At 47.4% G+C, this 19,209-nt stretch overlaps 1 protein-coding gene across 1 annotated transcript; it reads right to left on the bottom strand.

The window, feature by feature from the left end:
- Nucleotides 1-541: 541 nt before the first annotated feature.
- Nucleotides 542-18,947, bottom strand: eed (embryonic ectoderm development). The gene is made up of 12 exons (XM_083758632.1): nucleotides 18,818-18,947; nucleotides 15,475-15,624; nucleotides 12,383-12,475; nucleotides 10,993-11,058; nucleotides 10,649-10,774; nucleotides 8,157-8,238; nucleotides 7,734-7,825; nucleotides 7,353-7,486; nucleotides 4,921-5,026; nucleotides 4,162-4,320; nucleotides 2,796-2,869; nucleotides 542-690 (listed from the first exon to the last, which is right to left on the bottom strand). The coding sequence occupies exons 1-12, from the start codon at nucleotides 18,944-18,946 to the stop codon at nucleotides 564-566; spliced, it is 1,338 nt and encodes a 445-aa protein (XP_083614758.1). The 5' UTR covers nucleotide 18,947; the 3' UTR covers nucleotides 542-563.
- Between the last annotated feature and the right edge of the window lie 262 nt (nucleotides 18,948-19,209).

The following is a 19,209-nucleotide window of genomic DNA, read 5'->3' as shown; positions in this document are numbered from 1 at the left end:
CATGGCTGCGTAACAGCATGGCTGCATAACAGCATGGCTGCATAACAGCATGGCTGCATAACAGCATGGCTGCATAACAGCATGGCTGCGTAACAGCATGGCTGCGTAACAGCATGGCTGCATAACAGCATGGCTGCACAACAGCATGGCTGCGTAACAGCATGGCTGCGTAACAGCATGGCTGCATAACAGCATGGCTGCATAACAGCATGACTGCATAACAGCATGACTGCATAACAGCATGGCTGCATAACAGCATGGCTGCATAACAGCATGGCTGCATAACGGGTGACGTTATAAAATACAGTAAAACAGGAGGCTAGCCAGAATGAGTAGAACACGGAGCGCAGCGAAGCAGGCTGGAACCCAGGCTACAGAACCCAGGCTACAGAACCCAGGCTACAGGCTAGAACCCAGGCTACAGGCTGGAACCCAGGCTACAGAACCCAGGCTACAGAACCCAGGGTACAGGCTAGAACCCAGGCTACAGAACCCAGGCTACAGAACCCAGGCTACAGAGTCAGAGAGGGGGGGGGGGGGAGGAGTCTGGGTTGGCCTGGAGCTCAGCGCTGTCGGTCCCAACGCCAGATGGAGGCGTCGTCGCACACGGCGATCAGAATGCTGCTGTCTCGGCTGAAGCTGGTCTGCCGGATGGCCGACGTACATTTGGGCAGCGTCAAGGTGGTGCACCTGGGGACGAGGGAGGAGGGGACAGGGGGCAGGGAACAGGGAGCAGGGGACAGGGAACAGGGGACAGGGAACAGGGAGCAGGGGACGGGGAACAGGGGACAGGGAGCAGGGGACAGGGAGCAGGGAGCAGGGGACAGGGAGGAGGGGACAGGGGACAGGGAACAGGGAGCAGGGGACGGGGAACAGGGAGGAGGGGACAGGGGACAGGGAGCAGGGAGGAGGGAACAGGGGACAGGGAGCAGGGAGGAGGGGACAGGGAGCAGGGAACAGGGAGCAGGGAACAGGGAGCAGGGAACAGGGAGCAGGGGACAGGGAGCAGGGAACAGGGAACAGGGAGCAGGGAACAGGGAGCAGGGGACAGGGAGCAGGGGACAGGGAGCAGGGAGCAGGGGACAGGGAGGAGGGGACAGGGGACAGGGAACAGGGAGCAGGGGACGGGGAACAGGGAGGAGGGGACAGGGGACAGGGAGCAGGGAGGAGGGAACAGGGGACAGGGAGCAGGGAGGAGGGGACAGGGAGCAGGGAACAGGGAGCAGGGAACAGGGAGCAGGGAACAGGGAGCAGGGGACAGGGAGCAGGGAACAGGGAGGAGGGGACAGGGGACAGGGAGGAGGGGACAGGGAGGAGGGGACAGGGGACAGGGAGGAGGGGACAGGGAGGAGGGGACAGGGGACAGGGAGGAGGGGACAGGGAGCAGGGGACAGGGAGGAGGGGACAGGGAGGAGGGGACAGGGGACAGGGAGGAGGGGACAGGGGACAGGGAGGAGGGGACAGGGAGGAGGGGACAGGGGACAGGGAGCAGGGAGGAGGGGACAGGGAGCAGGGAACAGGGAGCAGGGAACAGGGAGCAGGGGACAGGGAGCAGGGAACAGGGGACAGGGAGGAGGGGACAGGGGACAGGGAGGAGGGGACAGGGAGGAGGGGACAGGGGACAGGGAGGAGGGGACAGGGGACAGGGAGGAGGGGACAGGGGACAGGGAGGAGGGGACAGGGAGCAGGGGACAGGGAGGAGGGGACAGGGAGGAGGGGACAGGGGACAGGGAGGAGGGGACAGGGGACAGGGAGGAGGGGACAGGGAGGAGGGGACAGGGGACAGGGGACAGGGAGGAGGGGACAGGGGACAGGGAGGAGGGGACAGGGGACAGGGAACAGGGGACAGGGGACAGGGAACAGGGAGGAGGGGACAGGGGACAGGGAGGAGGGGACAGGGGACAGGGAGGAGGGGACAGGGGACAGGGAGGAGGGGGCAGGGGACAGGGAGGAGGGGACAGGGAGGAGGGGACAGGGAGGAGGGGACAGGGGACAGGGAGGAGGGGACAGGGGACAGGGAGGAGGGGACAGGGGACAGGGAACAGGGGACAGGGAGGAGGGGACAGGGGACAGGGAGGAGGGGACAGGGGACAGGGAGGAGGGGACAGGGAGGAGGGGACAGGGGACAGGGAGGAGGGGGCAGGGGACAGGGAGGAGGGGACAGGGGACAGGGAGGAGGGGACAGGGAACAGGGGACAGGGAGCAGGGGACAGGGGACAGGGAGGAGGGAACAGGGAACAGGGGACAGGGAACAGGGGACAGGGAACAGGGGACAGGGGACAGGGAACAGGGGACAGGGAACAGGGAGCAGGGAGCAGGGAGCAGGGAACAGGGGACAGGGAGGAGGGGACAGGGAACAGGGGACAGGGGACAGGGATGGAGGGGACAGGGATGGAGGGGACAGGGGACAGGGAGGAGGGAACAGGGGACAGGGAGGAGGGGACAGGGAACAGGGGACAGGGGACAGGGATGGAGGGGACAGGGATGGAGGGGACAGGGGACAGGGAGGAGGGAACAGGGAACAGGGGACAGGGAACAGGGGACAGGGGACAGGGGACAGGGAACAGGGGACAGGGATGGAGGGATGGGGCTCGTTCAGTTTTTAATCAAGCCCGTAATAATATGTGCAAACAAGAGTGAAGTAGCCACAGTCATATTCATAGCTATGTAGAGGAGGTATTTGGCATACAAATTGAGGTATGACATTTTCACACAGCCCCAGGATGTTAACAGAATGGGGTTCATGTGGTTAATTCTTTATGCTTCAGCTATCGTCGAGGCACACTAAAACCTACTTGGCTTTGTGAGGGTCTTCAACCTCCAGGTCCCACACGTACAGCTTCCCCACCTGGTTCCCCAGGGCCAGCATCTGCAAGGACAAGGTCATTCACCCCATAGACCCAAGGTCATTCACCCATAGACCCAATGTCATTCACCCCATAGACCCAAGGTCATTCACCCCATAGACCCAAGGTCATTCACCCATAGACCCAAGGTCATTCACCCATAGACCATACAATACAATAGTCCTACTTGTTTATAAAGTTCTCAATGGTCTCGCACCTTCCTACCTACATGACTGCCTGCCTAAATATGTCCCAAACCGCCCCCTAAGGTCTTCCACTGCTGGCCTGCTCGCTTTGCCTAAAAAAAATGGCAACAAAAAAATACGGGAAAGCAGCTTTTTGCTTCTACGGGCCGACGGCATGGAACAAACTCCCACTGTACCTTCGACAGGCAGCCTCTGTAGTTTAACAAACTCCCACTGTACCTTCGTCAGGCAGCCTCTGTAGTTTAACAAACTCCCACTGTACCTTCGACAGGCAGCCTCTGTAGTTTAACAAACTCCCACTGTACCTTCGACAGGCAGCCTCTGTAGTTTAACAAGCTCCCACTGTACCTTCGACAGGCAGCCTCTGTAGTTTAACAAACTCCCACTGTACCTTCGACAGGCAGCCTCTGTAGTTTAACAAACTCCCACTGTACCTTCGACAGGCAGCCTCTGTAGTTTAACAAACTCCCACTGTACCTTCGACAGGCAGCCTCTGTAGACATTTTTAAAGCTCAGCTCAAGACCCACTTCTACAACATTGCTTTTAATTGATCTTTTATTTTTTGTTATTCATGTCCTCACTGTATTGCATTACTGCTTGTTTTTTAATGTCGTTGCCTTGCTTTTCTTTTATTCTCCATTGTTCTGTAAAGCACTTTGAGCTGCATTTCATGTCATGAAAGGTGCTATACAAATAAAGTTTTATTATTATTAATATTATTATTACTATTTGTCCCCCCCCCCCCCTGTGCTCTGACTGAGGAGCCAAATCCCTCTACACTGTCACGGAATCCCAGCCAGACCTTTAACAATACATTTCATTTCCGCCCACGTTTAGACTACAGCTGTCTCTGGAGAGAACGGCCAATACCCCAATATCATCGGGACGAAAATGTTATTTCCTTGTCGTTTTTTGTGAATAAGACGAGGCTATCTGAGGGGTATCTGAAAAATTATCATTGCCGTTTTCCCTCTTATCCAGATGCCATAAGATCATAATCATTCCATCTCTAAGTGAATACAGAGATCAGGTTAATCAGACCCAGTGTGTGTCCCAGTGGAAACCTGGTATGAATCTGATCTCAGGTCAGAATGGGTCAAAGCGTTACCTTCTGCCAGAAGTCCATGGAGAACCTCATGTACCAGATGTCACACTGGCTGTAGTCGAAGCGTCCCAGGACGGTCACGTTGGACTCGTTGGGTTTGATCCCGTCGATGTCGCCCTCCATCTTCCCGGGCTTCCAGCACACGATGGCGTTCTCACAGGACTGGAAAGGTAAAGAGACAGGACAACAGGTCAGAACAGGCTTCCAGCACACGATGGCGTTCTCACAGGACTGGAAAGGGACAACAGGTCAGAACAGGTCGCTGAGACAGAGCAGGTCAGAGGTCAGGTCAGAACAGGTCGCTGAGACAGAGCAGGTCAGAGGCCTGTTATGCTTTAGCTATTGAAAAATAGCAGACCTACAAGCTCATAGCGCGCCACCGAGTGGCGCGCTATGAGCTTGTAGGTCTGCTATTTTTGAAAAATCGAAGAACGACTGACATTTTTAGAATCTGATCTCAGGTCAGAATGGGTTAATCAGACCAGTGTGTGTCCAGTGGAAACCTCGTATGTGAATCTGATCTCAGGTCAGAATGGGTTAATCAGACCAGTGTGTGTCCAGTGGAAAACCTCGTATGAATCTGATCTCAGGTCAGAATGGCACGTGGAGAACAAAAAACCTGGACGAGGTCACGGTTGAACTCGACACCCACCTTGGACAGGATGAGGTCGCCCAGCCAGCGCACACAGTCCACGTAGTTCACCCACCTTGGACAGGATGAGGTCGCCCAGCCAGCGCACACAGTCCACGTAGTTCACCCACCTTGGACAGGATGAGGTCGCCCAGCCAGCGCACACAGTCCACGTAGTTCCTGTGGATGTCGCGCGTGGAGAAGTCTGGGAAGTGGATCTTCTGGGAGACGAAAGGCCTGGGGGAACACAGCACGGTGTCGTGTCATTAGTCAGAAGGTTCATTGTTCCGAAATGACTATCCCTATCTCTAACCCTAACCTAAACCTAACCGCGAGCACGGAGCAAACCTAAACCTAACCGCAAGCACGGAGCAAACCTAAACCTAACCGCAAGCAGGGGAGCAAACCTAAACCTAACCGCAAGCACGGAGCAAACCTAGACCTAACCGCAAGCACGGGAGCAGTGCATGTTGGGACTAACAGGACTTGGGATCTATGGGCAGTTCCCCACAGCACAGGCAGCGGTGATTCCTCGACTAAAACCATGACTAAAACCATGGCGAAAAGGGTTTGTCGACTACCTTTTTTCCCCCCACTGACAAAAACTAAATAGAAACTACGCTAATTCTAATAAAAAAAAATGACTAGTGGAGATTAAGATCCAGTTTGAACTACAAGTCATTTTTACGTTTGGTTGCGCTCTGAAAATAAGCAGATCTACAATTTCACAGCATTCTCGCAATTAAGGCCTTTAAGACCCATTTTGGGTGGGAACCCCTTTTGGTGTTGAAAAATAGCAGACCTACAAGCTCATACGAGCTTGTAGGTCTGCTATTTTTGAAAAATCGAAGAACGACTGACATAGAAACATAGGCTTTTTATAGAAAACTGTCAGGATGTAGAAGAACATTTGTGACCAACTCCAGCGAAAAATGCCTCAACTCGATTTTTACAAATTACAGATTGTTACAGATTATTAAAGTACAGAATGTAAGCTTTCATATGATGTATCATTCAATGAAATTGGACAATAATTGAAGGAGATATAACTTGTTGAAACAGAAACCCCAAAGTAGAGAATAAGCCATTCAAAGAATCCTGAACTTTTAGCACCACTTGAATGGGTGTGACAATAGATACTTGTCCACACCCCTAATTTCTTGCATAATCACTCCCCCACCCAATAACCACTCCCCCACTAGGTTAGCTGTCAATGACAGTTGAGTGGACACTTAGGTGTGGGAAAGTACATGAGTACTTGAGTTAAAGTAAACTAATAGGACTGAAGTTGTTTAGTGTATGTTTTGTAATAATACAATCTAAAAAGTAACTAGTAGGCTAACAGAGTTTTCAATGGATATATAAGGCTATGTAGTTTTAGACCAATGCTTTTACAGGTGTGCACTGAAACAAAGGGCAGAAGAATGAGATCTTACACCTTAGGTGCCCCAATAAACCCTTTTGAAAGTACAACAATTCAATTTAACTTATACACTACCTGGTTGTAAATAGCTGCAGTACAGCATTCTACTTTAAGCAATCAAAGTCAGACAATTGACCCAGTATTTTAAACAAATAAAACTGATGCATCAGGCTATGATGCGTTGTGGCTTGTAGATTTGCTATTAAAAAAAAACAGATACAGCAAACAGCAAGTCATAATGCCTGGTTTCTATTTAGTGTGCAAGGCTTACATCCGGTCTAAAGCTACTATGCGCTGATTTCCATACACAATACATACACGATCCGTATCCTCCCATCACCGGATGTTGAATTAACAGTGCTAACGGCTTTGCTGGGTGCGCGAGGGAAAAAATAAAGCATTTTCCCGACATTTCCTTTTCAATTGATACCGTTTCGTAGAGAAGACCTACACAAACGATCTGTATACCAAATGAAAGCCTGCATTTCATAGTTTACATAGTATATAACCTTTTTTTAAATGAGCAAGAAATGAGCGAGTTGTGATTAAAAGAAAAGACGTGTGATCTTGGCTCTTTAACACACGACACAGACGGCTAGCTAACTAGGCTAGCTAGCTTCTAGCCTGTTGTTTGTTGGTGAAAGACTCCAAGCTGGGAAGTGTATTTCAGCGAGTAGCTATACGTGGTTTTGTTTATTTTCTGTAAAGTAGGCTATAACCCAAATGCTCCTCCATACTACTATAGCCATGTAGAATACTTCTGTGTTTACAAACACAAGCACGCTAATGGGCGGTGATCAGAGCGTGAAACCTGAGGACAAAGAGATTCCGGGACCAATCGTACACAACATGCAAATCTCGGAACTGCGCTCTTCTGCCCCCAAAAACTTGTTAAAAAACAAGCCCACTTTGACGTATAAATGTATACATTTCATTTGCCCAAATGAACAATCTGTTTGAATGAAAACCTTCTTCAACATTCAAACTGTATTAATATGAAAAAAAAAGAAAATCACATAAAAAAAAAAAACGAGTTTATTTATTGATTTAAGCCAAGGCATGTTCATTCTGGCGACATGAGGCATGTTTTGTTGGCACTGGTCACATTTGTAGAATCTGATCTCAGGTCTGTAATAGTACCTGTTGGTCTTGGAAGGGTTGTACTCGTAGGAGCCTCGGATGGCCCTCTGCATCCTCTCTGAGTTGATCCTCCACAGCTTCAGAGAGTGGTCCATTCCACACGACATGATCTTGTCCCCGAGCAGGTCGAAGTCCTGTTCGGCAAAACACAACAAGACGTCTCCTTAAAGAACAACCCACAACAGCGGTGCCCGTGTACCCGAGGCGGGGCCCTTTCTGCACAGAGTTTGCATGTTTGCATGTGACTAAAATGTGACTAAAACCAAGTGAAAACTATTCAAGAGACTATGACTAAAACTAAAATAGTAATTTGCTGCCAAAAACAACAGCACTCTAAACTCCATGCCGTCTACATTTCTGACTAATTAAAGTATTACTCACTGCGCTCAACACCTCATCTCGATGACCTTCGACCCCTCCGAATATCGCCACCAGGGTGTCTGTGTGTATGTTCCACAGACGAAGGGCGTGGTCTGAGAAAACAGAAGGACATAAATAAGACGACGAAATGGAGAGAAGTTGGACATGATTATTAACCCATTCTGAACGGGAACCCATTTTGGTGTTTGCATCATGTCGTGCTTTACCTATTGAAAAATAGCAGATCTATAAGCTCGTAGCGCGCCACTCGGTGGCGCGCTACGAGCTTATAGATCTGCTATTTTTCAATATACCAGAGTTATGCAGTGTAACCAGAGGTATGCAGTGTAACTGTACAGTGTGCAGTGTAACTGTACAGTGTGCAGTGTAACTGTACAGTGTGCAGTGTAACTGTACAGTGTGTGGAGATGACAGGTAACCTACCTTTACTGACAGAAAGGAGCAGATTTGGATCTCTGGGATGAAACTTGAGCTCGTTGATGGCGTTCCCGTGACCCACGTAATGCTGCAGAGAACAAGACAAGACCACTTATAGACGTATAGACCCACGTAATGCTGCACACAACAAGACAAGACAACAAGACCACTTATAGATTTATAGAAAATAAAATGTTTTCAGCAGTTTATGGAAGATGTTTATTATCCATGTGACAAAAGGTAGCAATAGGGCTCTAATATCAATGTCACAATATCAACATATCAACCTCCACAAAATGAGCAATTTTAAATAAATCTAATATATGCATCATGTTACAAAGGCCTGTCTGAAAAGGTGGGTCTTTAAAGGTTTTTTTTAAGGCCACAGATTTCAGGTGCTCCGGGAGGTCATTCCATAGCCTGGGAGGTCATCCTATAGCCTGGGAGGTCATTCCATAGCCTGGGAGGTCATCCCATAGCCTGGGGGCGAAACTAGAAAAGGCTCAACGATCACCTTTAGTTTTTAGCCTTGTGGGTGGAACGACCAGCAGGGCTTGGGATGAGGACCTCAAGAGGCATTTTAGGAACATATGGGTGGACTACGTCACAAATCTATGGGGGTGCCTGACCATATATGGGCCTGACCATGGAGGGTTCTGACCATGGAGGGTTCTGTGTGAGACGACTGGGAGCCAGTGCAAGGAAAACAGGATGGGTGTGATGTACCCTACCGTGATGCACTGCATGGTGATTGGACCCTACCTTGATGCACTGCATGGTGATTGGACCGTACCGTGATGCACTGCATGGTGATTGGACCGTACCGTGATGCACTGCATGGTGATTGGACCGTACCGTGATGCACTGCATGGTGATTGGACCGTACCGTGATGCACTGCATGGTGATTGGACCGTACCTTGATGCACTGCATGGTGATTGGACCGTACCGTGATGCACTGCATGGTGATTGGACCGTACCGTGATGCACTGCATGGTGATTGGACCGTACCGTGATGCACTGCATGGTGATTGGACCGTACCTTGATGCACTGCATGGTGATTGGATCCTACCGTGATGCACTGCATGGTGATTGGACCCTACCGTGATGCACTGCATGGTGATTGGACCCTACCTTGATGCACTGCATGGTGATTGGACCCTACCTTGATGCACTGCATGGTGATTGGACCGTACTGTGATGCACTGCATGGTGATTGGACCGTACCGTGATGCACTGCATGGTGATTGGACCGTACCTTGATGCACTGCATGGTGATTGGACCCTACCGTGATGCACTGCATGGTGATTGGACCCTACCTTGATGCACTGCATGGTGATTGGACCCTACCTTGATGCACTGCATGGTGATTGGACCGTACTGTGATGCACTGCATGGTGATTGGACCGTACCTTGATGCACTGCATGGTGATTGGACCCTACCGTGATGCACTGCATGGTGATTGGACCCTACCGTGATGCACTGCATGGTGATTGGACCCTACCTTGATGCACTGCATGGTGATTGGACCGTACTGTGATGCACTGCGTGGTGATTGGACCGTACCGTGATGCACTGCATGGTGATTGGACCCTACCTTGATGCACTGCATGGTGATTGGACCCTACCTTGATGCACTGCGTGGTGATTGGACCCTACCTTGATGCACTGCGTGGTGATTGGACCCTACCTTGATGCACTGCATGGTGATTGGACCGTACTGTGATGCACTGCATGGTGATTGGACCGTACCGTGATGCACTGCATGGTGATTGGACCCTACCTTGATGCACTGCGTGGTGATTGGACCGTACCGTGATGCACTGCATGGTGATTGGACCGTACCGTGATGCACTGCATGGTGATTGGACCCTACCTTGATGCACTGCATGGTGATTGGACCCTACCTTGATGCACTGCATGGTGATTGGACCGTACCGTGATGCACTGCATGGTGATTGGACCGTACCGTGATGCACTGCATGGTGATTGGACCGTACCGTGATGCACTGCATGGTGATTGGACCGTACCGTGATGCACTGCATGGTGATTGGACCGTACCTTGATGCACTGCATGGTGATTGGACCCTACCTTGATGCACTGCGTGGTGATTGGACCGTACCTTGATGCACTGCATGGTGATTGGACCCTACCTTGATGCACTGCGTGGTGATTGGACCGTACCGTGATGCACTGCATGGTGATTGGACCGTACCGTGATGCACTGCATGGTGATTGGACCCTACCTTGATGCACTGCATGGTGATTGGACCCTACCTTGATGCACTGCATGGTGATTGGACCGTACCGTGATGCACTGCATGGTGATTGGACCGTACCGTGATGCACTGCATGGTGATTGGACCGTACCGTGATGCACTGCATGGTGATTGGACCGTACCGTGATGCACTGCATGGTGATTGGACCGTACCGTGATGCACTGCATGGTGATTGGACCGTACCTTGATGCACTGCATGGTGATTGGACCCTACCTTGATACACTGCATGGTGATGTGGTTGATGACGCGGATGATGCCGCGGGACCCCGCCACGGCGAGCAGCGGGTGGCTGGTGTTGGAGTCGAAGGTCCACGCACACGTGTAGAAGTTCTCGTCGGCCTGGTGATTGGCTCGTTAAGGGGATACTGTAGCCGTGGACCGTGTGGGGATTTAGTCGACTAAAACCAGGACGAAAAGATTTTCACGATTTTTCAAAAATAGCAGACCTACAAGCCACTCGGTGGCGCGCTATGAGCTTGTAGATCTGCTATTTTTCAATAGCTAAATTATAACATAATGTTTAAAACACCAAAAGGGGTTAAGGGAAAAAAGGATACATCCGCATCCACATAGGACTGGAGCAGTTTGATGTCCCCTTGAGAGTGGCATTCATATAGAGTGACCTGGGGAACAGAAGACAAAAGAAAAGCTCATGGAAAAGGGCTAACATCTCACACGGCCAAGAGTTTATAATTATGGTAGCCGTTGTCAGGCATTACCAGATCAATTTCAGATTATTTTATTTATATTTAACCTTTTATTTAACCAGTAAAATCACATTGAGACTGTGTCTCTTTTACAAGTGGGAACTGAAGGCCAAGAGGCAGAAATAAAAAAAGTACACTTCAATACGACATCGTCAATGTTACATATGCAATGTTACATTGCATAAGCTCTAAATGAATTGCATTGAATGGAATGGGAATTTAATGGGGCTATGGGGTGTTGTGCTAATTCACTTATTTCCATCTAAAGAAGTAGTAAAGTGTGCCGCTTGGGATATTATTTACATTATGAAGAGAGGATATATACAAAGAAATAATAATTTTGAGCGATGGCAATAAGCGAATTAGCACAACACCCCATAGCCCCATTCAATTCCCATTCAGTTCAATGCAATTCATTTAGGGCTTATGGTAGGGGAAATAGCCAATAAGGAGCTTTTGCACAAAATAACACCTCTTTGATGGGGACGTAACAACTACAAAGAAAGGTAAGCAAGCCTTTTAGTATGGAATTCTCCTTTAATTTGACTTTCTTTTACAGACATGACATGAACTTTTCAGGTAGAATTAAAGGAGAATTCCATACTAAAAGGCTTTCTTACCTTTCTTTGTAGTTGTTACGTCCCCACCAAAGAGGTCCAGGTGTTTTTTTGTGCAAAAGCTCCTTATTGGCTATTTCCCCTACCATAAGCCCTCAATGAATTGCATTGAATGGGAATTGAATGGGGCTATGGGGTGTTGCGCTAATTCGCTTATTTCCATCGCTCAAAATTATAATTTCTTTGTATATATCCTCTCTTCATAATGTAAATAATATCCCAAGCGGCACACTTTACTACTTCTTTAGATGGAAATAAGCAAATTAGCATAACACCCCATAGCCCCATTCAATTCCCATTCAATGCAATGCAATTCCTTGAGGGCTTATGGTAGGGGAAAATAGCCTATAAGGAGTTTTTGCACAAAAAAACACCTGGACCTCTTTGGTGGGGACGTAACAACTACAAAGAAAGGTAAGAAAGATAAGAAAGCATTCTAGCATCAGGAATTCTCCTTTAAACAGGTATGATGCCATTATACATACAGGTACAGTATAGCCAAGCACAATCCTTGTAGGTAAACTTACCCTGTTGTGATGCCATCATACATACGTTAGGTATATATGTGTAGGTACTGTAGTACAGTAGGTACTGTAGTACAGTAGGTACAGTAGTAAACTTACCCTGTTGCTGCCGACGGTGGCGAAGACGAGCGGGTCTCCCTCTTTGCTGTGCCAGTTAAACTGGACCCCAAACAGCGGCTGGCCGTGATCCTCCTGCACACGACAACAATACTCACATAAGTGTTGATTTTGTTAACCCGTTCTGACCTGAGATCAGATTCTAAAAAATGTTCTTCTACATCCTGACAGTTTTCCATTCTGACCTGAGATCAGATTCTAAAACCGTCTTCTAAATCCTGACAGTTTTTTGAAAATAGCAGACCTACAAGCTCGTAGCGCGCCACTCGGTGGCGCGCTATGAGCTTGTAGATCTGCTATTTTTCAATAGCTAAAGCATAACATGATGCCAACACCAAAATGGGTTCCTGTTCAGAATGGGTTAACCCGTTCTGACCTGAGATCAGATTCTAAAAAATGTCTTCTACATCCTGACAGTTTTCCATTCTGACCTGAGATCAGATTCTAAAAAATGTCTTCTACATCCTGACAGTTTTCCATTCTGACCTGAGATCAGATTCTAAAAAATGTCTTCTTTATCCTGACAGTTTTCCATTCTGACCTGAGATCAGATTCTAAAAAATGTCTTCTACATCCTGACAGTTTTCCATTCTGACCTGAGATCAGATTCTAAAAACGTCTTCTACATCCTGACAGTTTTCCATTCTGACCCGAGATCGGATTCAAAAAAATGTTCTTCTACATCCTGACAGTTTTCTGAAAAAGCTGTGTTTCTATGTCAGTCGTTCGGTGGCGCGCTATGAGCTTGTAGATCTGCTATTTTTCAATAGCTAAAGCATGACATGATGCTAACACCAAAAGGGGTTCCCGACCAAAATGGGTTTAAGACTAAAACTATGTTCGTCAAGAAGTACCTTTTTTTCACTGACTAAAACTGAATAAAAACCCATAAGCTATGACTAAAACCATGACCAAATATACAACAATTTCATCAACAGATAAAAACTAACACTAAAATGTTAGGGGGGGAGGGGAGGGGGGGGAGAAGTGATCCACCAGAACTAAAAGACAAGTCATTTTATGTTCCATTGTGCTCTGGGGGGGGGTGTTTTGCGCTCAGAAAATAGCAGTTCTACATGTTGCGTTGTGAGCTTGTAGATCGGCTATGTTCATGTGAGCTTGTAGATCGGCTATGTTCAGCGTTGTGAGCTTGTAGATCGGCTATGTTCATGTGAGCTTGTAGATCGGCTATGTTCATGTGAGCTTGTAGATCGGCTATGTTCATGTGAGCTTGTAGATCGGCTATGTTCATGTGAGCTTGTAGATCGGCTATGTTCATGTGAGCTTGTAGATCGGCTATGTTCATGTGAGCTTGTAGATCGGCTATGTTCATGTGAGCTTGTAGATCGGCTATGTTCATGTGAGCTTGTAGATCGGCTATGGTCAGCATGCAGCCACGGTCAAATCGTCACGCCATCAAGGCCTGCCAAGATATTTTTGTGTCGACAAAATCAACTGTAGATTTAGTGTCGACTAAAACTATTAACTAAAAATGACTAAAGTAAGACAAAATGGAATGTCATTCAAAAGTCAAAAATTGCCGTCAAAATCAACTCTGAATCAAATGACACTACAGTTCTTTTTTTTTTTCCTAATAATTTTTATCCCACGATTTTGTAACCCATTTTTCACCCCTGTCAATCATCTAATGTGATCCTGGGCTCTACACACCCTCCGCCAACCTAGTCCCCATATATGGGGGACAAGGGGAGACCAACCTAGTCCCCATATATGGGGGACAAGGGGAGACCAACCTAGTCCCCATATATGGGGGACAAGGGGAGACCAACCTAGTCCCCATATATGGGGGACAAGGGGAGACCAACCTAGTCCCCATATATGGGGGACAAGGGGAGACCAACCTAGTCCCCATATATGGGGGACAAGGGGAGAGCAACGGACTTGAACTCATGCTTCCTTCATGCCTGAGTGTCCAAGTTGCTCCTTTACACCTGACAGGGGGGAGTTTCCCTGGTTGGACGTAGCGTGTTGAAGGAACACGTTATTCCAACCAGTTCCTTTCCCCTCCATCAGGCGCCCCGGCTGGCCAGGGGGAGGCCTATATATATATATATATATATGAGTTAAACACTGTTCAAAAGGATAGCACCAGGAAAAAGAAAAAAATAAGTATTGTTTTCATTCAAGTTCTGGGTATTCAATTCATAATCATGACATGAAAAATAACAGAGACTGTGGCTCAGGAGGTAGAGCAGGTCGTCCAATGATCCATGGGTCGGCGGTTCGAATCCCGGCTCCTCCTGTCTACATGTCAAAGTGTCCTTGGGCAAAGACACTGAACCCCAAATTGCTCCCGATGTGCTGGTTGGTACCTTGCATGGCTTCCGCCGCAATGTGTATGAATGGGTGAATGTAATGCACAATCTACTGTAAAGCGCCTTGGATAAAGGCGCTATATAAATGCACCATTTACCATTTACCAGTTTCTTTATGAACTTTTAATCTGTTTATTCTAATGATCTCTTCCTACAGGAAAGGATTCCAAATAAGCCAGCTGGCTTCTTCCCTTCCTTGCGTTGTATTTTTGTTTCTTTGATATGTTATTGTCTATTTCTTGTACTATATGCTAAATAAATAACCCATTCTGAACGGGAACCCATTTTGGTGTCAGCATCATGATATGCTTTAGCTATTGAAAAATAGCAGATCTACAAGCTCATAGCGCGCCACCGAGTGGCGCGCTACGAGCTTGTAGGTCTGCTATTTTTGAAAAATCAAATCTGATCTCAGGTCAGAATGGGTTTAATCAGACCCAGTGTGTGTCCCCGTGGAAACCTCGTATGAATCTGATCTCAGGTCAGAATGGGTTTAATCAGACCAGTGTGTGTCCCAGTGGAAACCTGGTATGAATCTGATCTCAGGTCAGAATGGGTTTAATCAGACCCAGTGTGTGTCCCCGTGGAAACCTCGTATGAATCTGATCTCAGGTCAGAATGGGTTTAATCAGACCCAGTGTGTGTCCCCGTGGAAACCTCGTATGAATCTGATCTCAGGTCAGAATGGGATAAGCCTAAACCTAAATGTGACCGTCGAGCGCTGCGTCTCCAACTCACCCTCAGGCTGTTGACGCACTTGAAGGAATAGCGGCACTTCTTGGACTTCCACTTGCCCCGCCCCCAGCTCTTCCTGCCCGGAGCGTTGGCGGTGTTGGTGGGCGTGTCCGGGCGCTCCACGTTCCCGCTCTCCACGCTGACGGCGTCGTCCTGCCCAGATATGGGAAATAAGAAACGCGGCATTTAGAATATATATATCCAAAGCAGTGTTGTTTTCGTCGACTAAAACTAAGACGAAGAATGTTCGTCGACTACCTTTTATCACTGACAAAAACGAAGCTATGATGACTAAAACTAAGACTAAATATACTGACAATTCGTCGACAAATAAAAACTAGACTAAAATGTTAGGAAGGGACTAGTGGACAAGAGATCCAGTATATGAGTAATTTTACACTTTGGTTGCATGCTGAAAATAGCCGATCTACAAGCTCACAACGCGTCGCAATTGTGAGCTTGTAGATCGGCTATTTTCAGAAAGTGTAAAAACAGTCATTACGACAGCATCAAGACCCGCCAAAATACATTTTAGTCGACTAAATCAACTGTAGATTTAGTCGACTAAAATCTTATGACGTTTAGTCGACTAAAACTAGACTAAACACTAAGACATTCCAGGTGACTAAAATGTGACTAAAACTAAATGAAGTTTCAGTCCAAAGACTATATGACTAAAACTAAAATAGAAATTTGCTGCCAAAAACAACACTGTATCCAAACACGCTATAGATTGTGCATTACATTCAACCATTCACCACACACACACACACACACACACACACACACACACACACACACACACACACACACACACACACACACACACACACACACACACACACACACACACACACACACACACACACACACACACACACACACACACACACACACACACACACACACGTCATGATCACCAATCGACCCCCTGGTCAAACACAAAAGTTTGGGTCACACAATTGGCAGGTGGCGTCATGTGATTAATTACCCCAGCACCAATGGCAAGGCCACCTTTTGTGTGACCCAAAGATTGGTGACGACGTCTGCGGTAAACAGGACGTATTGGTAAAATCAGTTCATCCATCGTTCCAGCCCCCCCCCCCCCCCCCCCCCCTCGCCCGGAGAGAAAGACGTTCCGTGTGCATCTCGTGAAAAAATGGAGATAATTCACTAAATACACGTTTTGTGCCAGAACTTTCACATGGATATGAAACTAGAGGACCATTTTTCACTCCACGTCTTTGGAATTATTTAATGGTAGCCCTGAAACATGACTGCCATGATGATTATCATGACAGTCATGCAGAAACTTTTGCGCTCGCTGCATTTACAAGATTTCCCTATATATATATACATTCAGATTTCAAATATAAAGTACTCACAATTTGTCCCACGGGTGTTAGTTAGTTGCAGCGCCAGCGATTAGAATTGCTGCGTCCCGCGTTGTTTAATAAAAAGCATTTTTGTCCGAGCGCCCCGGCTACTTTTCTCAAACGGGGTTCGTTTGGGAAATCCACAGTTGCACACCGGGAGCGCACTCGCCTATTAGTCTGTATTGGCAGGGCGGTCAGCGTGCCTATATCGAACACACCGAGTGCCACCCTCCTCCCGACCGATAGGGGCAAAATAACACCTCGGATAAAAATGCTTTTTATTAAACAATATGCAGAAATTCTAATCGCTGGAGCTGCAACTAACTAACACCCGTGGGACAAATTGTGAGTACTTTATATTTGAAATCTGAATGTTTATATATACAGAAATCTTGGGTGAAGTTTCTTCATGACTCTCGTATGAATACGAGAGTCATGAACCATGGCTAGGTTAGTGGGTTAATGTACAAACGGAGCATTTATCACATTTAGGCCGCCAATTTGCAACCCGAACAGAAGGTAAGCAGACCGTTCTATGGCTCTGTATGTGAAATACTGTACATACTGTATGTAATGTAACAACAAGAGCCGTTCTAGGGCTAACACAGGACAGGTGGTGGAGGAAACCATGCAAGGCACCAGCCTGCACATCGGGAGCAATTACAGTACGTTTTGACAGCCAGACAAATTTTCCGGAAGTGGCATAATTTGTCTATGGGACCCTATCGTCTATGGGACCCTACCGTCTATATGGGACCCTACTGTCTATGGGACTCGGCGACTAGCGGTGATAGCAGGCGAGCGGTGCGATGGTTAGGTTTAGGTGTGCTGCCCCGTGGGAGGTTAGGTGATGGTGCCCTGGCTTGTCATCCACGTTTGGGTACAAACCAAAGCCAGTTTTGGAAAACACTGCAGAACGCAGATGTCAGATGATGCATTTTACATCCAGCAAGGAACCCCTTTTGGTGTTTAACATTATGTTATAATTTAGCTATTGAAAAATAGCAGATCTACAAGCTCATAGCGCGCCACCGAGTGGCGCGCTACGAGCTTGTAGGTCTGCTATTTTTGAAAAATCGAAGAACGACTGACACAGAAACATAGGCTTTTTCAGTAAACGGTCAGGATTTAGAAGACAATTTTAGAATCTGATCTCAGGTCAGAATGGGTTTAATGTGTATCATTATGTGACTGTAAAACAATAACCTGATGTCAGGCCACCTGCGGCTCATATTATGGCGTTTTAAATTAAATAAAACACCATATTGGAGCAAACCTGTGTGCGGACTCTCTTCTCTTCACTGTAAAACAATATGATAATAAGCCACATCAACAGACCTATGGAAGACCACAATTACATGTCACGGGAAATATCTTGTTTTTATTTTTGCTCTAAGTCAGTCAGCATCTTCTGACAGACATTGCATGTTTAGTTCAAAGAGCTTTTTGATTGAATGATTTAAATAATACTTTATTAACAGTTTGCAAGGTGGGGGGGGGGGGAGCACATAAGTACAGTTCAATACAAGGTCTGCCAAGAGGATTTAACACCCCAAAAGCCCTATGGCAGGTTTCCATTAGGGTCGTTCATAGTTACTCAATTCACCGAAAAGGCTTCACACACACACACACACTGGTCAGCTCAGACAGACAACAACAATGCTTGCACTAGCTAGTAGCTACTAGTACTAGCTACACTAGTACCCATTGTAGCTATAATGTAGCAATACCCACTGACTACAAAGAAACCATGGGCAAAGAACAGATCTACAAGCCACCAACGCGTCACGAGAGCACAGTGTCTGTAGCTTGTAGATCCGTTATTTATTTGGCAGTAAGATAATAATAATAATAATTGTGCTTTAGTTTGGAGCATCATCACTGTAGCCTTGTTGCTCCAGTCCTTCCAGCTGGAGGTGAAGAATTAAACGGGAGTTAATTAATATATTGATAGGCTTTAATTGTCTCACGTTGTCGTCCCCGGACAGCTCGGGGTCGTTGCTGTTCTCGTCGCTGCTCATCTTGTGTTTCTTGGCGGCGCTGGGCTGTGGGTTAGACACCATCATGTCTTTGTGCTGTGCTGCTGCTTGAGAAGACATGCTCTTATTCTCCCTCATTTTTTTTACCCCCGGCGCGAGAAAGTATGGTCAAAGAGCTCCGCCTCTTCCGGCTTCCTTCCGCAAAGAGAGAGAGAGAGAGTGGAACTAAACCGCAACTACTTCCGGAGCAGGTCTATCTATCTATGAACGAAATAAACCTCCACGAAATGAGCAATTTAAAATAGATATATTATTTAGATTTATTAATCAAAAATATTATTTTAGATTGATAAATCTATTAAAAAAGAAAAGAAAAACTATTT

Source organism: Protomyctophum parallelum, assembly GCF_964188405.1.
Source record: "Protomyctophum parallelum genome assembly, chromosome: 23".
In the NCBI taxonomy this organism is placed as follows: domain Eukaryota; kingdom Metazoa; phylum Chordata; class Actinopteri; order Myctophiformes; family Myctophidae; genus Protomyctophum; species Protomyctophum parallelum.
Note: the sequence above shows the minus strand (reverse complement) of the source record. Positions and strands in the feature narration are given on the sequence as shown.